Consider the following 25,325-nt stretch of genomic DNA (forward strand, 5'->3'; position numbering starts at 1 on the left):
CCTTCTTTCTACCTTCAATTTTCTCAAATCATGGATTGCAATTTTTATTTCAGCAACTGGTTGGCGTGACCTTCATTCTCCCAAATAGCCATTACTCCTGTAAAAGACTACATATTTCAAGATAAGCATGGGATCTAACTGCAGCAAATTCCTACCTGAGCCTGATTCTGTCTTCACCTTCTACTTCTCAGCATGTATCACTGGATAATGATCTAACATGGAGTGGACATACTTTGCTGTCTCAACTACCACCACACTGGCTATGCTCAGCTAATTCAAAATCAAAAAGCTGCAGATCCCAGAAATCTAAACAAAAACAAAAATGCTGCAAATGATTAGCAGGTCAGGCTGCATCCATGGGAAGAGAAACAAGAGTCAATGTTTCAGGTCAGGGAACCGACTCTGTTTAACTTCAGTTTCTCTTCCCACAGATACAGCCTGACCTGCTGAATACTTCCAGCATTTCCAGTTTCTGCCTCAGCTAATTCAATACTTTTGCTTTCTGGCAATGCATAACTCAGCAATTCACTTTGCAACCACTAAATCTGGGTTGCTGCCCTTCAGTTACAGTCAATGTCACCTATAATATTGCACGCAGTATGGATACACAATAGTAGAAAGGATGGCATGCTCTCCACTTTTTCCAGATAATCAGCCTATTCCCGTCCTTGCCTCTCCTCATAAAGATACTGACACATACAGAACTGTAAACTGAACTGTGCCCCAAAGTCACAAACTGCAGTGGAGGCCCAGTGGTTGGATGTCATTGGGCATCTAAACAGAAACTATTCTGATTATATTCAAACTATAAGTATCTTGGCTATTCCACAACTCTTCAGGTGTTGAAGCCTTCTTCTGTGCCTTGATACCTTAGATTTGGCTATTTCATTGTATTTTTTGTACAACTGAGCTCATCCAAAACTCTGCCATCTCTGTTGTAACCTGCACCAAGTAATGTTTCCCAGGGTGATGTGATAGTTGGTCATTCATATAATAGGTGACGGGGTAGTTGGTAATTCATATAGTTATCAAAATTAGAAAGAGGATTAAATCTGTGGCCTGGATGTACAGCACCCTTGAATATTAAAAATGAGGGTTTGTGGAGAAATTGAAGGAGGCATAATTACAAATGTAGAAAGGCTCATTAGAAAAGCAAATAGTTTCAGAGGATTGACAGTCAATAGGAATTTGATATTTAAAAGGAAAATGGAACAAGTCCAGAGAACTACAGATCAGTTAATTTAATGTCAGTGGTATAACAGATAAAAGAATCCTTGCTCAAAGATGTCCGAAAAAAAAACATTTAGAAACTGAAAATTTAGTAACGAATAGTCTGCATGAATTTAAAAAGATTTCAGAAGGTCAATTTGAATTCTTTGAAGAGAGAATAGACAAAGGTGATGCAACAGATTTCAAAAGGTTTCTTATAAAATGGCACAGTGTACTTATGACTCATATCAGAACATGTGGAATTAGCTCAAGGCATAGAAGAGCAGGCAGATTGAAAGAGAAAAGAGAGACTAGTGGTTAAGGCTGGTTACTAAGACTGGCAAAAGGTGGGAAATACTGCTCCACAAGAATCAGTGTTGAGTTCTTGCATTCCTGCAAACATCAAGCATACAGATTTGGTAATCATAAGCACAAATGTTGGGGACATCATCAAATTAAGGGATTTGGTAAAAAGGGGAGGACTTTGACAAAATGCAGAAAGAAACTGAGAAACTTGGAGAATCAAAATGAAATTAGCATATAAATTTCAATATAGACTGGTCTAAAGATATATATTAGTAGAAAGAAAAATGCAGACACGTACTCTTTGGAACATATGCTTAAATAATACAGATAAGCTGTGGGATCTAGGGTTATTGATCAATAAGGGCTTTAAATGTAACAAAGGAATAAAACTGAAAGGCAGGGAAGTTGAACTAAACTTCCGTAGAATAGACCACACATGGGAATATTGTGAATAGCTTAGCTCTCCAAATCATGCAAAGGATATACAGACATTGGACAAGGCAAAAAAAAACTACCAGAACTGAGAGGAGAGATTGAAAAGTGCTATTCCCTTAAAGAAAGGTTGGCTTGAAAGAATTCTTTAAGATTATGGAAGGATTTGAAAGATTCTCAAACGGGATTGGCTTTTGTGCACTATACAATCCCATTCCAAGAAAAACAAAGTATTATCGGAAGCCATGTGCACATCGGGTCTGTGATTTTTATGCACCTGATAAGCTTGGCATATATCGGGTCAATGATTTTTATGTACCACAGAGGCCCCTAACACAGGGAGGATGCAAAATCTGCAATAAAAGTGAGGATGCCACTGCATCATTGTCATGTACTTGTGGCTCGTGCTGTGAAGCTTGCACTGCAATTAAATAGGATCACACTGAGTTGGTAGCAGGCCAGAGTTGGGAATCCATCTAACCATACAACAACCACCATCCCTCCTCTTTCTCTCACTCCTACGCACACCAGTCCAATTCTTCATCCCTCCACAACCCAGTGACACCCTTCCTCACCACCTGCCCCTCAACTTTCAAGCTCCACTCACTGATCAAGAATTGCACACTCTCAACTCAGCTGATGATTGCAACAACTCTCTGACTGATGTTTGCTTCTTGGACTATCTCTGCCCCCATCCACTGACTGTTGCATGTCACAACCTTAATACCCCCATACCCTGAGTGACATTTCACCTGCTGACCCTCAACCCAACCCTTCAATTCACCAGTCCAATTCCAGGCACTTCATCCCCACCCCCTGGCCTTTCCTCAAGACCCGCCCACCCTCCACCCAGACCTATATCTTAACCAATTTCCCTTCCATGTTCCTCTGGTGTGGACCTTGTGGAAGAAAAGTCTTCCCATGTACAAGGCCAGGTTAGTGGTGAACAAGGTCCATGCTATGTGTGTTACTAAATTTGCTAGCAGAGGGCCCACATGAGCTCACTGCACAGCAAGTGTTCAATGTGCCTTTCCAGATGCCAACCAAGTTTTAGGTCAATATTTCCACAAGATGGGGTGTAGGTATTAGGTAGTCACAATAAAAAGTTTAGGGAATTCAGAAGAAACTTTGCTGAAAATGGTCAGAATACGGAACTGAATTGTCATGGTTAATGCTGTGGATGCACTTCAGGGGTTGTTAGATAAAGTAACAAGGAAAAACACATAGAGAGGATTTTTTGAAGTGCTTAGATGAAGAATAGTGAGAGGAAGCTTGTGTGGCACAAAACACAGCAGGTACCTATTGGACAGAGGTCTGCTGCTTCTGCACTATAAGCTTTGTAAGACAAGCTTTTCACTGTACCTCAGTACAAGTGACAATAATAAACCAATACCAATAAAAATACTACGTAATACTGAATCACCTCTGTGCTTGATTACCTGCACCCTGTCTCAGTCTGTCATTATCTTGGTTTTAACATCCTTATCATTTCTTTTTGCAAATCCTACCATAGCCTTGATTTTCAAAATCTCTCTCTTCCAATGGAATAACTTGCCAAGATCTTGTGCTCCTTATTTCTGACCCTTGTTCACAGTAGATGTTCTTCATTCCACCAGTGACAACCACGTACAAGACCAAGTTCTACAATCTCTTGTCTAAACCTCTTCACCTGACTTTCTTTCTTTGAGATGTTCCTTAAAACCAACCATCAACCAAGTTTTTGAATACATGTTCAAATATCTTTTTATGTGGCTTAATATGAAATTATGTTTGATCTGTGAATTTCTGAGAGGTTTTACAATATAAATACAAGTTGTTGTAATTCAGCCAGCACAATGACATTTATAAGTTTGCCATTTGGAATTGGAAGCAAAATCAAAATGCCAAGAGATACTCACAACGCCCTTGTGTAAATTGTGGATACATGCAGCCAATTTGCTGTATACAACCCATAATCAACACTAAGGACACTTAGGCAATGCATGAAGAATGACAAATGATCCCCAAGTGCAATAAACAAAACCCAAGATACTTAAATGATGAATAATTTCTTCCATCTGCTCTAATAGTTTTAGTACCTTTCATATTTGGTAATAAATGGGATCATGTATATTGTTGCAATAGGGAGGAGCACAGAACCTGATGAACTGGTAATTCTTTCATGCTTAAGTTGTTTAATGCCTAGAATGCAGAATACATCTCAGCTATTTTAAACAGGAAAAATGTTATTTACTCATCACAAATGGTTTCACGAGAACCACAAGATCACAAGACAAAGAGCAGAAGTAGGCCATTTGGCCCATCGAGTCTGCTCCGTCACTTCACCATGAGCTAAACTATTCTCCCATCCAGCCCCAATTCCCAGCCTTTTCCCCAAATCCCTTGATACCCTGACTAATTAGATACCTATCAATCTCCTCCTTAAACACCCCCAATGATCAGGCCTCCACAGCAGAATCATTAAAAAAAAACCTTAAAAATACATAAAGGTAGTCTGCTTCACAAATATTGAAGTCAGGTAAATGATATTTCCATTGTTTGACTTTGCTATAAACTTCTAATGCTTACATTTTAATTTAACCCTCTGGGCTGCTCATCACTTCCCTGTCACACTGGGATTTTTGCCACAGAAAGCATCATGTAATGATTTATATTTTAAATGTTAATACATGTTAAATGTTGCTCTCAAAGGGGTTGGATTCACAGAATCCGTAAACCTGGCACCTCGAGGACAATGAGATGATTGGTTTGTAATTAACTTCTGACAGTGAACAAGCCAATGACTGATATTGCAATAGAATAATTGAATAGTGGTGCAGTGGAAGCCACCTAGCTCATTGAATCTGTGTTGGCTGTTTTGAAGAAAATTTAACTCCACTTTCCCATTCCTTCCCGAGTTCTAGTATCTTTTCCAAGTACTTAGTAAATTTCCCTTTGAAGGTGACTTTTCATCTGCATCTTCTACCGTATTAGGCACTGCATTTTTGGAACCAATAAAACTGCAGATGCTGGAAATCCAGAACCAAAACAGAGATTGCAAGACCAAGCAGGTCAAGCAGCACCATGGGGAGAGAAACAGAGTTGACATTTCAGGTTAAGAATCTTTTGTCAGAATGGGAAAAGTGAGAAGACAAATATATTTGAAGTTACATAGAGGAGAAGGTAGAAGGAATAGAGGGAATGCTTGTGATAGAGTGGAAACAAACACTGTTAAGGCAGCAATTACTTTAAAATCACTAGTTGGAACAAAATGATACAGAAATAATTTGGAACTTACTAAATTAAAATAAAGGCACAGTTATATTTGTGAAAGGTATGGTTTAGCTGTGATTATTAAAATGCAAAATTATCTTTTAATATTAATTTAATGTAACACTAATACTAAGCGATATCTATCCACTTACTTATTTTCCCACCATCCAAAGACCGAACACTTCACATACATTCCTTTCAATTTAGTGTATTGCATTTGGTCTCATGAACAGGCACGTCACAACCTTCAGGAATTAATATTAACAATTTTAGGTACACCCCCACCTAACCTTTCTCCCTCACATAGATGGACCTGTTTAAATTCATTATGCTTCAAATTGTTTCTATATCAGTTCATTCCAAGTGCCATTTTGTAAATTAACTGTTACCTTTTGTAAGGAAAGAGTTAAAATAGCCAGAAGTCATTTCTGATTCCTCCTTAATATGTGTAGTAGTGTGTAACACAAAATGGTGTCAGCTCAGAACGTGGGAATGTTTTGAGAACTTACGGGACTACTGATGCACAGCCTTGAGAGCAGATAAGGATGACAAACATGTCTTCCTTCAGACCTGCTGCCTCTGTTTCTAAGTTATGTGCCTAGGCCGAAGGTCACAAGAGATAAGAAGGTACAGGCTGGTACCACTAGGGGATGGAAAAGTACTGTGGTAAAAGTTACATTAGGTTTTTGAAGGGTATAAAAAGGGGCAACTTCTTGGTGTAAATCAGAATCTTCCCTTAGGGTGGGTTGCAAAGAGACAGAGAGAAGGCTGCGTGAAAGGCTGTTAGACATCTGAGGTTCCCTCCAGCATTATATAGATAGGTTCATTGACTCATTGATAAGTATTATTTTGCTTCCTTCTGTATTTCATTAAGTATTCTTCTTTCCTTCTGTATTCCTGTACTTTATTCTTTATATAAATCCAATAAAGTAGTTTTCTATAATCTTTAACACGTGTATAGTGCCTCCTTTGTTTGCAAATCCTTTTGCTGCTGAATCAGGAAAGAACGAGGAACAAATTTTAAAATATTTTCATTGCACCTTTATCTTTGGTCTATACCCTATCACAAATTTTCCTTTTGTCCTCTCTGCCTGAAAACATGCTCATCATCTCACTTCTCCAGTTCTGATTAAACAGTGTTTTTCTCTCTTCATTGAATCTGCTTCACCTGCTCAGTGCTCCCATCTTTATCAATTTTGTTCTAGTTTATCATTTTGATAAAAGATGGACTTTGGCATTAAGTTGATGTTTCCAATATGGATTCAGGCTCAGAACTTTAACAATTAAATCACAAACTCCTCCTGGCTACTTTTAAACATAGAGATATTCTGAAATTTCAAAGTGTCTGGAACAAAGGAGTGGTTCATAGAATTATGATAACCATTGACGTATAGAACCATAGAACAATACAGCACAATACAGGCCCTTCGGCCCACCATGCTGTGCCGACCTTTAAACCATGCCTAAGACTATCTAACCCCTTCCTCCCACATGTCCCCCTATTTTAAATTCCTCCATATGCTTATCTAACAATTTCTTGAACTTGACCAACATATCAGCCTCCACCACCACCCCAGGCAGTGCATTCCATGCACCAACCATTCTCTGGGTGAAAAACCTCCCTCTGATATCTCCCTTGAACTTCCCACCCATTACCTTAAAGCCATGCCCTCTTGCATTGAGCATTGGTGCCCTGGGAAAGAGGTGCTGGCTGTCCATTCGATCTATTCCTCTTAATATTTTGTATACCTCTATCATGTCTCCCCTCATCCTCCTCCTCTCCAATGAGTAAAGCCCCAACTCATAATCCATACTCTCCAATCCAGGCAGCATCCTGGTAAATCTCCTCTGCACCCTCTCCAATGCTTCCACATCCTTCCTATAATGAGGCGACCAGAATTGGACACAGTACTCTAAGTGTAGTCTAACCAGAATTTTGTAGAGCTGCATCATTACCTCACGGCTCTTAAACTCCATCCCACGACTTATGAAAGCTAACAGCCCATATGCTTTCTTAGATACCCTATCCACCTGTGAGGCAACTTTCAGTGATCTGTGGATATGAACCCCCAGATCCCTCTGCTCCTCCACACTCCCCAGAATCCTGCCATTAACCTTAGAGTACAAGGTTTGTCCTTCCAAAGTGTACCACCTCACACTTCTCTGGATTGAACTCCACCTGCCACTTGTCAGCCCAGGTCTGCATCTGATCAATATCCCTCTGTCAGCTTCGACAGACCTCCACACTATCCACAACACCACCGACCTTTGTGTCATCTGCAAACTTGCTAACCCACCCTTCCACCCCCTCATCCAAGTCATTAATAAATATCACGAAAAGTAGAGGTCCCAGAACCGATCCTTGTGAGACACCACTAGTCATAGCCCTCCAATCTGAATGCACTCTCTCCACCACAACCCTCTGCTTTCTACAGGCAAGCCAATTCTGAATCCACACAGCCAAGCCTCCCAGGATCCCTTGCCCTCTAACCTTCTGAAGAAGCCTACCATGTGGAACCTTGTCAAACACCTTACTAAAATCCATGTAGACCACATCTACTACACTACCCTCATCAATCTTCCTGGTCACCTCCTCAAAAAACCCTATCAGGCTTGTGATGCAAGATCCATTCCTCATAGTAACCTTGGATTATAGGAAATCTATTATCTTGTTAATTATTTCCTCAAACTTCTTGGGTCCTCTTCAGTTTTCAAGCCCCTCTAAATTTACCTCTTGATATCTGGCAAGTCCTCCATTAACTGCTGCATCGATGACCCCATTGAGGCACATGGTCAGGGGATTTATATTCTGCATCTGCCTTGACTGACACTGGGTGATTAGGGTTCGCAGTTGTTGGTTCTTGTTCTCCAGCACCTCAATTGCATTTTCAAGTGGACTCATTTCAACCTAGAAACAGATTTTCCATAAAAATTAGATAAGCTTCTTGCAAAAAAAATACAAAGAAGAGGATCTGGGAAGAACTTTTAAGTAACTCTGTTTTTGTTCACTTTAATGGAAAAAATTCTCAATTTTGCACAATAAAGGTACAGAACTTTTGCAGACATTAAATTTTCAAAAGGCACTTTGAACTCACCACTTCTCGCCGATCCACTTCAAACCAGCGGGAGATACCCGGTAAACTTTGAACTAATGTCAAGGTCGTCCGCTCAACCCATAAGCTCTGACAAGAAATGACAGAGAATAGTTTTGAAATCAATGGTGAAACCCATTTCTTTTTGTGCATTATTTTAACTTTCAATATTAAATGAAGCAACATAGATACATACCTTAAACTCATTTTCTTTGTCTTTGATTCCTTTGTGGAATGGTCTGTCATATCTGAACCTCCAGATATTGTTAACCCTATAAAAACTCTTAATATGATCAGGAATAGTTTCTTTCTGCAGTATATCATGATTCTCAGGAATGGGAATTACCGCATAAATCTGCAGATCTGTATGTTAGTAGTTAAGAAAATAATCTGAAGCTGAATAATTGAAAGCCAGTTCCGGATACTGAAACTGCAAACAAAATGTTCAGAAATTAAATGCTTAAACTAAACACTACTTTCAAAATGAAAACATGACATACTGGAAATCTGTAGCTTGTCCAGTTGTTGTGCTTTTGATGAAACTCTAGACAGTTAAAATCAAGTTACAGCGTTAGTTTAATCATGCACCTTGAAAATAAGGATTGATAGGACAAGAGATGCTGGAAAGTGTGCTTTGAAAAGTATGTCAATGAGATATTTGCTGAGCAAGTATTATCTTAGAAGGAGAATTTATCATATAAAAATCACCATGTATTGATTGGTAAATATTTCAAAACAAGAAAGTGCCAAAAAGCTGACCACAGTTATTTATTTCCAAAGGGACTGAAAGAAATGTCAGAAACAGACAAATAATGTCAAGTAGTAGAACAGGAACATTTGGTCACTATAGTACAACCAGGTTGATTTAAAACATTATAAACCTGCAGCTAGATCTCGGGTGGAAAAATATTCATATAAGCTATAACTTTTTTTTTAAGTCTCCACAACAGACTTCATACCCATGAGGTTTAGTTTGGATATCAAACATCCTCAAGCTATAGAATTTAGATAAACTTATTTTTCTGGACTTTTTATGGATCATAACATTAATGTTTCTGCTTTAGTTTGGGTTTGAATAGAATCAAGCTAGCTGTGACAAAACTTTCTACTGCTACGCCATCAAATTCAAAACAAAATAGTATGTTTTCTCTGCATTTTGGTGGCCTATACCCAATTGAGCCAAGTGTCTTCCACATACTTTGCATGGAAACATTGTTTTACTGATTTGGGCTTCAAAATGTAGTGTTAATGGTATGCCTTTTTTTTTCCACAACATTAACAGTTTAATCATAATTTATTAAATTGGTTTTCTATTTCTCATTTTGCCACCATAACATTTTACTACTAACATTTGGAAGATTGAGACAGTCTTTTAAAGCTTCATCAAATAGATAGAAAGAAAAATGGAGAGATTTTGGTAAATATTTCCAAATAACACAGAGGAAAATTCTGCCCCCAAATGTGAAATGAAGGGAAGGGACTCAGAGAAACCAGAAGATTATATTCTTCAGCTGGAACAAAGCCGTATAGGATTTACAGATAATTCAAAAACCTTAAATATGATGTTTTGGGAACCAGGAGCCAGTTTCAGAAATGATATGATGCAGAATGATGCCAGAATTTGTACAATTCAACAAATGGTGTGGCAGTAAATTACAAATATTCTGTTGTTTCTGAGAAGTCTCGACACATATACTCAGCTATCAAAGGTAAAGTTGTCTTTATTTTATTTGAGGAAAGCCGTAAACTTTCCACATCTCGCCAGCTGGATCAAGTTCCATTACTGTTTGCTACCTTACATGTTTTCCACTGCTGGTCATTGAAACCAAATCGAAATTTAATAACACATGGTTGGACTAAATTAATGGACAGAATGAACCACAAGCTCAAGTAACCACTCTCCTCTGATTCCCAATACTTACATTTCAGTAGGGAAAAATCAGATTTTTAAGGTAAATTTAAAATTCATGATTCCTGGTTAATTCAGTGTTGCAACTCGGGCTTTATGTTCACAGAATGACATGCCTCAATGAATAGATTGAATATTTAACTGGTAGACTGAATATCAATAATCATAGTGAATAACTTATTCAAATACCATAAAGCAAAGTTAAAATTACACAAGCAGTTAGATACAAAATTCATTTAGCCATTAATCTTTGAAGACAATAGCAATGTTAATTTGGAAAGATGATGTACATCTTCAGTTGCTGTAGCCTGAACAATAAGAATATAATTTCTCACTGTCAAATTGCTTTGCTTACAGACAATCTAAATGAAACTGGGCTTACCAGGAGTGAACTGTAACAGTGCAAAAATAACCTATTACAGCATTGCAAAAGGTAATGCATACATCTTCCCTGTTATATTTCTTCATTTTAATACAAGTAAGCTCATTTGCCTGACATAACAAGCTGATAAAAGAAAGCTCATTTCAGTGTGAACCAGGATTTATGAAAAAAAATTCTCATCGTAAACAGCATTTGTGCCACATTGAACAGTATTCAAGAGTGCAGTGAAAATTTCATTCATGGGTTATGTCTAATAAAACTCTGAAATGTTTTGCAAAACTGAACATATGGAAGTCACAAAAAGATGGTAATGTTCACATTACCAGTATCCTCACTCTCTTTAGTACAAATAATGTGGTAGTAATTCATATCACCCATCTCCAGCCTACTTCTGCATCTGTCCTTGGGTGGGTGGCAGACAGGGGATTAACTTAGTTCGAAACATACTTTGAAAATTCCAGCTGTCTGGCTTTTGGCCCTTCTTTCTATGCATGAGTTTACAATTCCCCAGTCTACTCAATTCCACGTTGGATATCCTTGTCCTCTTTAAAAGCAAGATCCAATCAATTGCCTCCAGCACTTCACCTAGCCTATATCCAATCTATTAAGGTCCTTTAAGCCCGAGACATGGAATTTGATTCATTCTCTAGTTTCTCTCTCATCTTCCAGCATAACTTTTCCAAGGTCACCTTGTCCAAGGGATTCCTCTTCCTGTTCCCTCAACTCTATTCCCATAAAATTACTGACAACCTAAATTTCCTTCCTGCACTTACATTAGCTGTATTCCCTACAGTTCCCTCAGGTAGTGACTCCTCTCCTGTGAATGGGCCATCACCATTACCATGAAGTTAAACTGAACCTTGATCCCTCTTTCCTTGTAACCTATACCCCATCTCCAAAGTCCTTGAATAATTACCAAATTCATGGCCATTGATCCAGATATTGTCCAAGTTCCTCTCAGGTTTCTCCATCTGTCACATGTGCCAAAAAACTGCTCAAGAAAGCTGCAAATTACACTGTTCATAATTATATTTCACTTCTCGGCCTCTTGACCTGTCTGCAGCCTTTGATTTTAATCGGCCACATCATCCTTCTCCAATACTTCCCAACAGTTTCAAGCTGGACGAGACCAAACTTGCTCAGTTCCATTCTTATCCTTCCGATCAGAAATGGCTTCACTTACCATGGTCACCAAGTTATCTCTGGCTTCCCTCAAGAATTTGTCCTTTGTTCCCTCTTTAGCTGTCAAGGTTCCACCTCTGATATGCCTTTCTTAAATGTCTCTCCATTTCTACCTCTCTTTTTTTCTTTTAAGATGCTCATTGAAAACCTCTTTGACTAAGGTTTTAATTGTCTGCGTCCGACTCCATATGCTCCTGTGATGCACCTTGAGACATTTGACAATGTCAGAAGAACTATATAATTACAGGCTGGTGCTCTAATTTACATTTCTCTGACTCAGAAGAAACAAAGCCATTTTATATATATAGTAATCAAATGTGTTTCACTTTTTTTTAAAAGCCATTTTTCACAGAAGGGCAAGGTGTTTGGTTATGTTGGGGAGAGGAAAAGAGAGATGGGAGAATGGGGGCAGGGGGAGGTGGGGGGAGAAGAGAAGGGGCCACAAAAGAACACAAATCACTAACAATCTCGTTTGCCAGAGATGACATCTCATGATGTGTCATTCAAACAGGAAGTGTTTCGAAGCCATCTGTTTTGTATTATTTATATTGCAAGGTTTGTAACGATACACATTTTAAGAACAGATCTAATGCACACTTTTCAGGAAATAGCACAGGACTTAGCAATTCTGATCAAATTAGAAAGAACAATTTTTTTAGTCTTGGACAGCAAACTAGTGAAATATATCATGCATAACCAGTATGTTTCCTACTAAAACTCTGCACAGATTGTCAAATATCATTGTAATTTAAAACATGATCCTGCACAATTTGGAAAAAAGTACTCTTGTAAACTGTAGTTCAGAGTTCCCTCTAAATGGATTTACAAGAATGTCCATTGATTATGATAATTTCTGTTGTATTCTGCCTCATTCTATTTCTTTGATTTTCTATTCAAATATGGAATACATTCTGATCTTTACCGCATGAAGAGGAGCTCTGAGTTTATTCAAACACAAGACACAAGTGGTGCTTCCAGAAGCTCAACATGCCCTATTTTAGCTAATCCATCCTAAATGGTATGAGAGTGCTGCACCTTGATGAAGGCAGGCAGCAAAAAAGAAACTCATCACCGCTGCCAGTGCACCACCAGTCTTTGAAAAATTGACCAAAAAGATATTTAAAGATCAAGACCTCAGATCTGGTCCAAAACACGTGGTTCCATTGGACAATAGTGATTGCTGCCCTCCTATAGGTTTCTAGGACTTGGACTACCTAAAGCAGGTACCTTAAGGCACTGGAAAGATGCCACTAATGTGATCTTTGTAAATCCCTCCAACTTCACCAAAACAATAAGTGAATGAGGGGCTGTGTCCTCTCCTAGGCCAACATCCCCAGCATTACGGCCCTTGTTACACAAAGTCAGCTACTCTGGATAGGCCATGTCGCTTGCACGCTTGACATGCTCCTGAAACGGGCTCTCTGTTCCGAGCTCTGACATATTAAGAGATTACCAGGTCCACGACAAGAAACATTCAAGGCTCCTTGAAATGCAACATCCACGTTGTTTTCTGGGAACATCTGGCCCATTACTGCTCCAAGTTGAGAAGGAGCATTCAGGACGGTATTGAGAATGTCAAGTCCATGCATAAAAAAAGCTTTGACAAGTGTGAGGATTGGCCTTCAAATTTGCCTCCTGTCAAGTGGTATTGGGGCATTCAGAAGCCACCACCACAACAGTGCACCTTCCTGACCTTCCTGCCCTGTCAGACATATCCTGAAGGTCAAGGGTCAGTTTGATCAGCCCTCCACATCCTGTCCAGATAACTGTGCTAAGTGGGAGCCCTGATGGATCAAAAACACATTGATTCAGTAAATACGTACCTTCAATACAGGAATACAAAACAATACACAGAGGTGAACAGGAAGTATTTTATAGACAGTACCTTTCAAGATTTTTGTTTTGTTGATAAAAGCATTTGAGCTGACAGGCTTTTGCAATCACGTCTTGCAATGTGAACAGCTTTAGTATTGGACTTTATTTCTGAATGCAGCAAAACATTCTATAAATTAAAAACAATTAGTAAGGTAATTCCCAAAATAGCCTAAATATCGTAGACATTTCCTGATATGCGTCTTCATAGACCACTAAAATGACTGGAATAAAAAAATCTGCCTCCTTTACACACAGTAGTTAATAAAACCTAAGAAAACAACGGAATAGCACAGAACCCTTGCAAGCTTACTTGTGACCCATTCCAGCCCAGCAGTAGTTCTAAGGATACATTGTGCATCAGCCTGAAAAATAGTCTCTTCAGGCTGGTTGGCGTGCTGCATAGCAATTGCATGTGGGAACTCATTCAACATTCGCTGTTGGAAAGCCTCCAATCTCTCATAATCATGTCCTCGACAAACAAACTCCTTGTTCTGTTAGGGGTGAAAGACAAAGCAGTGGTTATCTGACAGGCTTTTAACACAGGACAGCACAATCTAGGAATGTACAAATTTTGTCACTGATGTGTGGCAGCAGACAGAACAGCCTATGTTAAAAAGGAAAGCAGGCAAGAGGAGAGAACAATCGCCCGGGTGTGATTGTCGTAACAATACAAAATGTAAAGCAATTTCACCATCACATTTACCAACAGGGAGTAAGTCAATCAATACACATCCACAAATAACCTGTAAGCAAAGACTGAAAATCCCCAAAATGTTTGCTATTCTATTGCCGTACAAAGTGACTGGCTGATGGTTATACCTTCCACTCATGTATTAACAAGCTTTTGCTTCATTGACCTTCAGTGTCACTGGCCTTCAAATGTATATTTGAGCAGTCCTTTCCTGAAGCACTGTTAGCTTTTGCTTGCGTTCCTGGCTGGTAGTTAAGACTAACAAAACATGAAAATCATATGTTTTCCCTTTCAAATACTACGCAGCTCATTTGTTAGTTTGGAAAGCTAAGCCGAATTAATCCATCATGAAACAAAGAAGTTGAACTGGACAGCACCTGCAATGGGCTGGGAAGACAGTAGTGCAAACAAGCAGAGAGTACGGCACATGGCACTGCCATTGTATTACTGCCATTATCATGAAGTTGAGACTCAGCACTTCATTCATCTGCAGAAGTGCTTATAGCGGAAGATTGCTTAGAAACCCCTACTTAATCCAGTAATCATCTCTGGTTCCAAGGCCAAATTCAGGAACAAACTCCATGGTAACCCTTCCTACGTGCAATGTAACTGCTGTACAAAACAAGCATATTTCTTCTCATTTCAGTATGTTCTAGGTCTTTATCTCTGTCCTCAGCAAAGCATTAAAGGGCCTTGTTATTTAGTGAGCTCTCTTCTGAGCAGTCTCTGCTTCTACCCTCCAGAACTGGTAACTTCACCACATGAAAATGCCTCTACCTCATAACCAAGCCCAGTCAGTGTGTGGTGTGATGGTAGGTGTAACAATGCATCATCACAAAGAGGCTGCTCGTTTGAGATGGGTTCTTTGGGTGCTATGGCTGTTGAGGTGGTCCTAAAGGAAAGACCGGTTTGGAGGGTGCCAAGAGACTAGTTCAGAATTCCAGTTCAATTGTGTATCTCTCAGAAGTTCATCAAGGGACTTCAGTAAAGTCCAGAGTTCCTATTCACAGAATCCTGACTGTTTTTACAGGACTTGATCTCTCGTACTGGCTGCTCCACCTCCAGCAGCATGGTATGGCGAGGTGGAACTGCCACTATCTTCGTCTTCTCCCTCTGGACATGCACTGACTGGACCTGCAGAGAGAGGGAACTTAATTAATGTGTGCTCATCCTAAGTAGAATCCAAATACTCAACCTTTACTGCCGGAGGGAAAATAAGCAAGGTATAAGGATTGGAAAGAAGTTAATTTAGAGTGGCTATGTAATTGTAGTGGGAAAGAAGGCATGAAAGTTTAGTGATGATGCAAACAGTACTAGTGGATTCTGTTAAGGAGGGAAGGTCCAGGTGCCTGAGCATTTGTAATGAGAACGGAGGAGGATGCAATGCAGTCAAGAGATCCAATTAGGTATAAAACTTTATCTGAACCACAGCCAATCCAAATCCAGTCTGAGCACTCAAAATATTTTCCACAACAATCCAACCTGGAGTCATCTGCAGAAAAGGTGAAATAAAAAGACTTGCAATGGTGCACATACCTTGCTGTTCATAAAGGGCAGCCTACATGTGCAGTAAATACAGTCCAATCTGACCCAAATTTGAATGTTTTATCAGAATGTACTGCAGCCAGACCTGAACCCAACACACCTGACACACTTGGTCTAACAACACTGACCATTAGTAGTGTAGCCAGGTGCCAATATGATTGAATGTCTGTTGAGTGCGTGACAGGAGGGAGGAGTTGGTGAACTACTGAGTGCATTGGAGCAAGAGAAAGGCAGAGGAATGACTACTAACAAGCAGAGAGCTGGACAATGGAAGATTGTTACTCACCCTTCCTACTTCCGGTGTAACTGAAGTGCTTTCTGCACTTTATCCAGGTCAAGGTGGTGATGTTCCTGGGCTGAGAGTTTTGGTTAATGGGATCCTCCTGATGCTGGCTCAAAAGAGAGCTCTCCTCTTCACCTACATCTCATCCAACAAGACCTCTAATGGAGGCCTGAGATATCCTGGGGATTTACCATTCAGCAGTTTCATCATCCATCATTCTAAATGAACAATCTTACAAAGCGACCTCACTTCAGGTGGAAGATCCCATTCTGAATAGGCCTTCAAGAGTCATGGCTGCTAATGTGGATGCTTTTCTCATTCAGTCAGCAAATCAAGTGGGAAACACATCTGGTTGGTTATGAGGTAAGTTAAAACAAATAAGCTCATACCTCCTTTGGGCAGCAGATTAATTTAGAACTGACTGTCAAATTTATCTGCTGAAATTTGGTTTAACCTCTATGTGACTAATGATTGAGTTAAATGACTACTGTATGCAAAATTATTAAACATGGACTTTACTTATGGAAGAGCATTCTGCTTTGTCCAAAATACTCACTGAAGTACCCAGGTGCATGCTAATATCAAATAAAATGGTTTTGTATTCATTGGAGTTTATTAGATTAAAAGATAATCTCATTAGAGCATAAAAAGATTGAGACATTTTGACAGGATTGAGCCAAGGGGTTGCTTCTGCTGGCTGAATATAATCTCAGGATAATGAGACAAGAAGAAATGTTTTCAGAGTGTTATGAACCTTAGGAATCCTCTTTGCCAGAATGTTCTGGAATACTCAGTCACTGAGTATATCCATGGTTGAAATTGATAGACTTCAGACTCTTTGGAAATCTAAAGATGTGAAAATTTTGTGGTGGAAAATAAAGCAGAGGATCAGGAATGATCTGACTGAATGGTTGAGCAGTCTTGGGCAGGGGGAGGCAAGGTGTGGGGGTGCGACATGACTGACTTCTACTCCTGTGGTTTTATTCATGTCCATATTGAACGAATTAAACATAATCAAGAGAAAGATTAAGATAATTGGAACATTTAACATCTAAAGAAAAAAATGTGCAAAATGGCAGTACTTATTATATCATGCATTAAAATCTAAAATACAAGCTACCCGTGACAAAGGCAAACGCGATATTTTTCTTCTCTGGTATTCAGCAAATCACAAGGAGGTGACAGATAAGGAAGCAGCTGTTCTGAACAAAAAAAAAGTACAAAACCATAATGGGCTGATCTTTGTTGCGACCTGTAGCATTGGAAAAGCCAAAAAGTCGTTAAACCACTGCAGTCTACACGAGTGTTTACATACCTTAAAGGAACTACGTGTCCCATGTCATATGACTTTTATAAATGTTGACTAACCTTAATAAAGGGATGCATTATGTGTAGCTCTATCCTTGCTTTATTTTTGTTTTTCCAAATACCACACAAAAGCGCTTAACAGATGCTACACAAGAAATGTGTTTGGGATGTTGCTGCTTGAGGAAGTAGAAGGAAAGTAATTAAGTGTGAAGTAACAGAGCTGGGTTATTTAGATGGAGCATAAGACCATAAGACATAGGAGCAGAATTAGGCCATTCGACCCAGAGTCTGCTCCACCATTTGATCATGGATGATTTTATTTTTCCCTCTCAACCCCATTCTCCTGCCTTCCCCCCGTAACCTTTGATGACCTTACTAATCAAGAATATACCAACCTCTGCTTTAAATACACCCACTTGACCTCCACAGCCGTCTGTGGCAATGAATTCCACAGATTCACCACCCTCTGGCTAAAGAAATTCCTCCTCATCTCTGTTCTAAAGGGACATCCTTCTATTCTGAGGCTGTGCCCTCTAGTCCTAAACTCTCCCACTACTGGAAACATTCTCTCCATGTCCACTATATCAAGGCCTTTCAATATTTGGTAGGTTTCAATGAGATCCCCCCTCATCCTTCTAAATTCCAGTGAGTACAGGCCCAGAGCCATCTATTATTCCTTTATTCCTTCTTTAAGCCTTTATTTCTTCTACCAAAGTGCACGACCATACACTTCCCTACGCTGTATTCCATCTGCCACTTTGCCCATTCTCTCAACCTGTTTAAGTCACTCTGCAGACTCCCTGCTTCCTCAACACAACCTGCCCCTCCACCTAACTTTGGATCATCCGCAAACTTGACCACAAAACCACCAATTCCATCATCCAGATCATTAACATATAACGTGAAATGTAGTTAACCCAACACCGACCCCTGTGGAACACCACTAGTCACCGGCAGCCAACCGAAGGCACCCCCCCCCCCCTTTATTCCCACTCTTTGCCTTCTGCGAGTCAACCAATCTTTTATCCATGCTTGTACCTTTCCTGTAATACCCTGGGCACTTATCTTGTTTAGCAGCCTCTTGAGTGGCACATTGTCAAAGGCCTTCTTAAAATCCAAGTAAACAACATCCACTGACTCTCCTTTGTCTACCCTGCCTGTTACTTCCTCAAAGAATTCCAACAGATCTGTCAGGCAAGATCTCCCCTTAAGGAAACCATGCTGACTTTGCCCTATTTTATCATGTGCTTCCAAGTACCCTGAAACCTCATCATTAATAATGGACTCTAACATCTTACCAAATCACTGAAGTCAGTCTAACCAGCCTATAATTTCCCGTTTTTTGCCCCTCTCCCTCCTTAAAGAGTGGAGTGACATTTGCAATTTTCCAGTTCTCTGGAACCATTTCTGAATCTAGTGACTCTTGAAAGATTACTACTAATGCCTCCACAATCTCTTCAGCTACCTCTTTCAGAACTCTGGGGTATAGTTCAGCCAGTCCAAGTGACTTATCTGCCTTCAGACCTTCTCCTTAGTACTAGCAACTACACTCACTTCTGCCCCCCCAATGCTCTCAAATTTCTGGTATGTTGTCAGTTTATTTCACAGTGAAGACTGATGCAAAATACTTATTCAGTTCGTCTGCCATTTCTTTGTTCCCCATTACTACTTCTGCAGCATCATTTTCCAGCAGTCCAATGTCCACTCTTGTCTCTCTTTTACATTTTATAATCAGAAAAAACTTTTGGTATCCTCTTTTATATTATTGGCTAGCTTACCTTCATATTTCATCTTTTCTCCCCTTATTGCTTTCTGTTGGTTTTTAAAAGCTTCCCAATCTTCTAGCTTCCCACTAATTTTTACAATATTGTATGCCCTCTCTGTTGCCTTTCTGCTACCTTTGATTTCCCTTGACAGCCACAGTTGCCTCATCCTCCCTTTAGAATGCTTCCTCTTGGGATGAAACGATTCTGTGTCTTCCGAATTACTCAAAGAACTCCTGCCATTGCTGGTCCACCATCATCCCTGCTAGGGCGCTCTTCTAGTCAGCTTTGGCCAACTCCTCTTTCATGCTTCTGTAAATACCTTCACTCAACTGTAAGACCAATACATCTGATTTCAGCTTCTCCCTTTCAAACTGCAGGGTGAATTCTATCATATTATGATCACTTCCTCCTGAGGGTTCCTTTACCTTAAACTCCCTAATCAAATCTGGTTCATTTCACAACACCAAATCCAGAATTGCCTTTTCCCTCGTGAGCTCAACCACAAGCTGCTCTAAAAAGTCACTTCGTAGGCATTCTCCAAATTCCTTCTCAAGGTTCACTGCCAACCTAACTTTCACAATCTACCTGCATATTGAAGTCCCTCATGACCACCATAACATGTGGTCATGTGATTCTCCAGGACCCTGGCCCCAGCATGGTTCAAGTGGAGCCCGTCCCATCGGAACAGCTCCCTTCTTCCCCAATGGAGTGATAGAACACAGAACGTTACAGCACAGTACAGGCCCTTTGGCCCACAATGTTGTGTCGACATCTTATCCAGCTCTAAGATCTATCCGACCCTTCCCTCTCACATAGCCCTCCATTTCTCTATCATTCATGTGGCTATCTAAGAGTATCTTAAATGTTCCTAATGTATCTGCCTCCACCACCTCTGCTGGCAGTGCGTTCCATGCACCCACCATTCTCTGTGTAAAATAACTTGCCTCTGATATCCCCCCTATACCTTCCTCCAATCACCTTAAAATTATGCCCCCTTGTGTTAACCATTTTCGCCCTGGGAAAAAGTCTCTGACTGTCCACTCAATCTATGCCTGATCATCTTACACACCTCTATCAAGTCACTTCTCATCCTCCTTCTCTCCAGAGAAAAGCCTGAGCTCACTCAACCTATCCTCATAAGACATGCTCTCCAATCCAGGCAGCATCCTGGTAAATCTCCTCTGCACCCTCTCTGAGGCTTCCACATCCTTCCTAAAATGAGGTGACCAGAACTGAACACAATACTCCCAAGTGTGGTCTAACCAGAGTTCTATAGAGCTGTAACATTACCTCACAGCTCTTGAACTCAATACCCTGAACGAAAGCTAACACACCATATGTCTTGTTATTCACCCTATCAACCTGCACGGCAACCTTGAAGGATCTATGGATGTGGGCCCCAAATCCCTCTGTTCCTCCACACCATTAACCTTGTATTCTGCCTTCGAATTCGATCTTCCAAAGTGTATCACTTCACTTTTCCAGGATGAACTCCATCTGCCACTTCTCAACCCAGCCCTGCATCCTATTAATGTCCTCACAACCTCTACACTATCCACAACACCACCAACCTTCGTGTCATCAGCAAACCTACTAACCCACCCTTCCACATCCTCATCCAAGTCATTTATAAAAATCACAAAGAGCAGGGGTCCCAGAACAGATCCCTGCGGAACATCACTGGTCACCGACCTCCAGGCAGAATACGCTCTACCAACCACCACCCTCCGTCTTCCATGGGTGAGCCAATTCTGAATCCACTCAGCCAAGTTTCCCTGGATCTCATGCCTCCTGACTCTCTGAATGAGCCTTCCATGAGGAACCTTATCAAATGCCTTACTAAAATCCACGTACACCACATCCACCACTCTACCTTCATCAATGTGCTTTGTCACATCCTCAAAGAATTCAATCAGGCTCGTGAGGCACGACCTGCCCCTCACAAAACCATGCTGGCTGTCCCTAATCAGCCTATGCTTCTCCAAATGTCCATAAATCCTGTCTCTAAGAATCTTCTCCAGTAATTTGCCCACCACTGAAGTGAGACTCACTGGTCTGTAATTCCCAAGGTTATCCCTACTCCCTGTCTTAAATAAAGGAACAATATTTGCCACCCTCCAATCACCTGGCACTACTCCTGTGGCCAGTGAGGATGCAAAGATCATCACCAAAGGTGCAGCAATCTCTTTCCTCACTACCCATAATAACCTTGGATATATCCCGTCCAGCCCCACTGACTTATCTATCCTAATGTTTTTCAAAAGTTCCAGTACATCCTCTTTCCTCACGTCGACATGCCCTAGCGTATCAGCCCGAAGTGATGATGGCAGCTGATAGACATTGTAGATGTGTTGTGAGCTGGAGAAATATGAGGTATCTCAGTCATTTATTCTGTATGTGAAACAAGTGCAGTATGTCCCTGAGGTCTGGGGAGAGGACACAGAACAAATGAGCACAGCTATCAGCAAAAAGAGGATGATATTGTTTTGGCATTAGGCCAAAGTTTACTAGCTCCAGTAACCACAGCCGAGGTTTCCAATGGAGTTATTATGTAAGCTTTGAAGCAATACTTTAACCTAGTACCTTGAGAATTGAGAGTTACAAGCTCAGCGTATGCAACCACGGGCCAGAAAAAAAGATGGGCTGTAAATATATGCTCAGGCTAAAGATATTGGCAAAGAGGTGGAATTTCAAGACCTTTTAAAGATTGGGTGCTGGGAGGAGTCGCCTGGTGATGAGATAACTCATACAAGACCATATGACACCAAGGTCTCAACATTTGAGGAGATATCTAGGATGGCCTCACCATGGAATCAACATCCAAAAATGCAAAGCAGTTTCACATGATAGACAATGTCAATATCAATGCTTTGCTCTTTTTCCACTGCATTGTGCCACATGGTCACAGAAAGTTACTTCACCAGGAAATTCTTAGGTCAAAGGTTGGAAAGACTATTACAATTATAGTGGGCAGCTGTGACAGAGGTGCTCCACAAAATGGGGTGTTGCAAGTACAGTGTGCAGCCCCAAAAGTTAATCGTATCTACTCCTACAGCAAGTCACTGTCAAGCTAAATGATCATCTTGCAAAAATGGTTATTGACATGGATGTGTATCAATTGTTCTAAGATCACCACCCATACGATTGATCAGTAGCACTCTACTGAGAAACCACTGTATGATTCTGAGGCGAGACACAAGGAAGGTCCTACAGACTACAGATGAATTGTCATACACTGCCTGGTACAAGGTCATGATAAGGAATGTAAATGATTGCAGCCCATTATATGAGATGGCTTATATTGAAGGGAAAGGACCGAATACACACACTATATGTTGGCTGGGCAGATATCCATAGTACACTGGTACTGCAGTTGTGGGCTGCAGAGCATTTTGGCATAATACAAGCACACTTGTAATGTAGCATCTTTGTATTCAAGGCCTACATTTGCATTTATTTGGCAGCCAAGCCCAGCTGTTGCCTGCTATGACTGGCATGATCTTAAGCTAAGGTGGAGGAGGAACTCTGTAAATCAGAGCTCCCCGAAGTCAATATGCACAAGGAATTGCATGCTTACACCCAAATCCACACACAAGACAATCCCAACTCACTAAAAGATTGGGAACCAACCAACTATTGAGGAAGTCTTGCAAGATGGGCAGTAAATAGTGCTTATCGTTATAAAGTCATAGAGATATGACATGGAAACAGGCCTTTGGACCATCAACCATCCATTTACACTCATCCTACATTAATCTCATTTTTAAATTATTGGTATTTTCAAGGTGATCTTGTCTCCACATAAAGCACTCATTTTTGTGCCCACTAATGGAGCTTCCCAAACACTATGTTGAACTTTCAATGGAAGCTTCAGTGGCAGGGCATTGGTGAGACCCCATCTGGAGTACTGTGTCAAGTATGGGTGTTCTAACTGAAGAATGGATGTAAATATGTTGGAAACAATTCAGAGACAGAATGGGCAGGTCGTATTGATCGAATAAACTGGGCTTGTATCCAGTGGAGTTTAGGAGAGGAAGAAATGACTTGGTTGAAACCTACAAAACCCCGAGAGGTCTAGACAGGGAGGGCACGTTTCCTTTTGTGGAAGAATCTGGAACTAGAGAGTTGCCCATTTAAAACAGCTGAGGCAATATTAGTTTTCTCTAAGGGTTGAGAGTCTTTGGAACTCCTCCTCAAAGGGAAATGGACGTAGAGTCTTTGAACATTTTTCAGGCTGAGGTGGATAGATTCTTGATGAAGAAATCAGTGAAAGGTTGCTGTGGGTAGGCAGGAATCTGGGGTTGTAGTTAGAGTTAGATTAGCAATGATACTGAATGGTAGAGAAGGCTTGAGGAGCAGAATGGTCTTCTCCTGCTCCCAATTTGTATGTTCATGTACAGAGTTAAATCAGCCTCGAAGATCTTTCCATCGGTTGTGAACAAAGTACTGCTGAGGATCCCATGATATCCTCAATGCCACAGAGACTGAACTGGAACACATGAGGGAGGTACTTGATAGGTTACAGTACAGACAATGTGGTTGAAGCAAAACAAATGTACGTTTATGCAGGTTGGGCTTTAGGCAACAATCTGTCCAGGAGAAAGCAGCAGAGAGCTGTTGGCTGCTAGAGAGCTCATGAAACTTCACTCTTTCTTGGGAATGCTTCAAGATTACTCAAAAATGTTTGCTGAATTTTGTCCACCATACAGAGTTCCATTCACAAGTTATCGAGATTTATTACTGACATATGATGGGAAATTTGTTGTGTTGTGGCAGCAGTACAATGCAAAGACATAAAAACCTATAAATTACAACAATAGTGCAAAAAAAAGGAATAACGAGGTAGTGTTCATGGATTGTTCAGAAATCTGATGGCGGACGGGAAGAAGCCGTTTCTGAATCATTGAGTTTGGACCTTCAGGCTCCTATACCTTCTCCCTGATGGCAGTAACGAGAAGAGGGCATGTCCCATATGGTGAGGGTCCTTAATGATGGATGCCACCTTCTTGAGGCATCGCCTCTTGAAGATGTCCTCGTTGGTGGAGAGGGTTGTGCCTATGATGGAGCTGGCCATCTTCTGCAGCCTCTTGTGATCCTGTGCATTGGAGGCTCCATACCAGGCTGTGATGCAACCCGTCAGAATGGTCTCCACCGTACATCTATAGAAATTTGTAAAAATCTTTGGTGACATACCAAATCTCCTCAAACTCCTAATGAAGTACAGCTGCTAGCATGCCTTCTTTGTGATTTCATCAATGTGTTGACGTCCAGGAACTTGAAGCTTTTCACCCTTTCCACCACTGACCCATTAACGAGGACTGGTGTGCGTTCTCCTGACTTGCCCTTCCTGAAGTCCACAATCAGTTCCTGGTCTTACTGACATTGAGTGCGAGGTTGTTGTTGTGACACCACTCAACCAGCCAATTTATCTCTGAAGCTAAAGAATCGATCAGGAAGCTAAAGAAATTTGGCATGTCCCTTTTGACACTCACCAACTTATATCGATGCACCATAGAAAGCATCCTATCTGGATGCATCACAGCTTGGTATGGTAACTGCTCTGCCCGTGACTGCAAGAAACTGCAAAGAGTCGTGGACACAGCTCAGCACATCAAGGAAACCAGCCTCCCCTCCATGGACTCCATCTATACTTCTCACTGCCTTGGTAAAGCTGCCAGCATAATCAAGGACCCAACCCACCCTGGGCATTCACTCTTCTTCCCCCTCCCTTCGGGCAGAAGATACAAAAGCCTGAATGAACATACCACCAGGCTCAATGACAGCTTCTGTTCCCTAGTATGATAAGATGGACCCTTGAGCTCACAATCAACCTCGTTATGACCTTGCACCTTATTGTCTACCTGCACTGCACTCTCTCCATAGCCGCTACACTTTATTCTGCATTCTGTATTGTTTTACCTTCTACTACCTCAATGCATTGTGTAATGAATTCATCTGTATGAACCATATGCAAGAAAAGTTCTTCATTGTACCTCAGTACAATTGACAATAATAAACCAATTCTATGTCTCTCCTGTAAGCCTCTCATCACCATTCAAGATTCTACCAAAAACAGTGGTGCCATCAGCGAAT

The 25,325-nt window shown here is 40.7% G+C and overlaps 1 protein-coding gene across 19 annotated transcripts in view; it reads right to left on the reverse strand.

The window, feature by feature from the left end:
- Positions 1–25,325, reverse strand: part of LOC127578488 (dedicator of cytokinesis protein 4-like) — a 719,988-nt gene that overhangs the window by 462,516 nt on the left and 232,147 nt on the right. For all 19 annotated transcript variants that reach the window (XM_052030584.1, XM_052030581.1, XM_052030587.1 and 16 more), the window contains 4 exons: positions 13,989–14,130; positions 8,488–8,654; positions 8,295–8,381; positions 7,931–8,107 (listed from right to left, as the gene is read on the reverse strand). In XM_052030584.1, coding sequence (XP_051886544.1) covers positions 7,931–8,107; positions 8,295–8,381; positions 8,488–8,654; positions 13,989–14,130 — 573 coding nt within the window. The remainder of the gene's footprint in view (positions 1–7,930; positions 8,108–8,294; positions 8,382–8,487; positions 8,655–13,988; positions 14,131–25,325) is intronic.

This window comes from Pristis pectinata, chromosome 15 (genome assembly GCF_009764475.1).
Source record: "Pristis pectinata isolate sPriPec2 chromosome 15, sPriPec2.1.pri, whole genome shotgun sequence".
In the NCBI taxonomy this organism is placed as follows: domain Eukaryota; kingdom Metazoa; phylum Chordata; class Chondrichthyes; order Rhinopristiformes; family Pristidae; genus Pristis; species Pristis pectinata.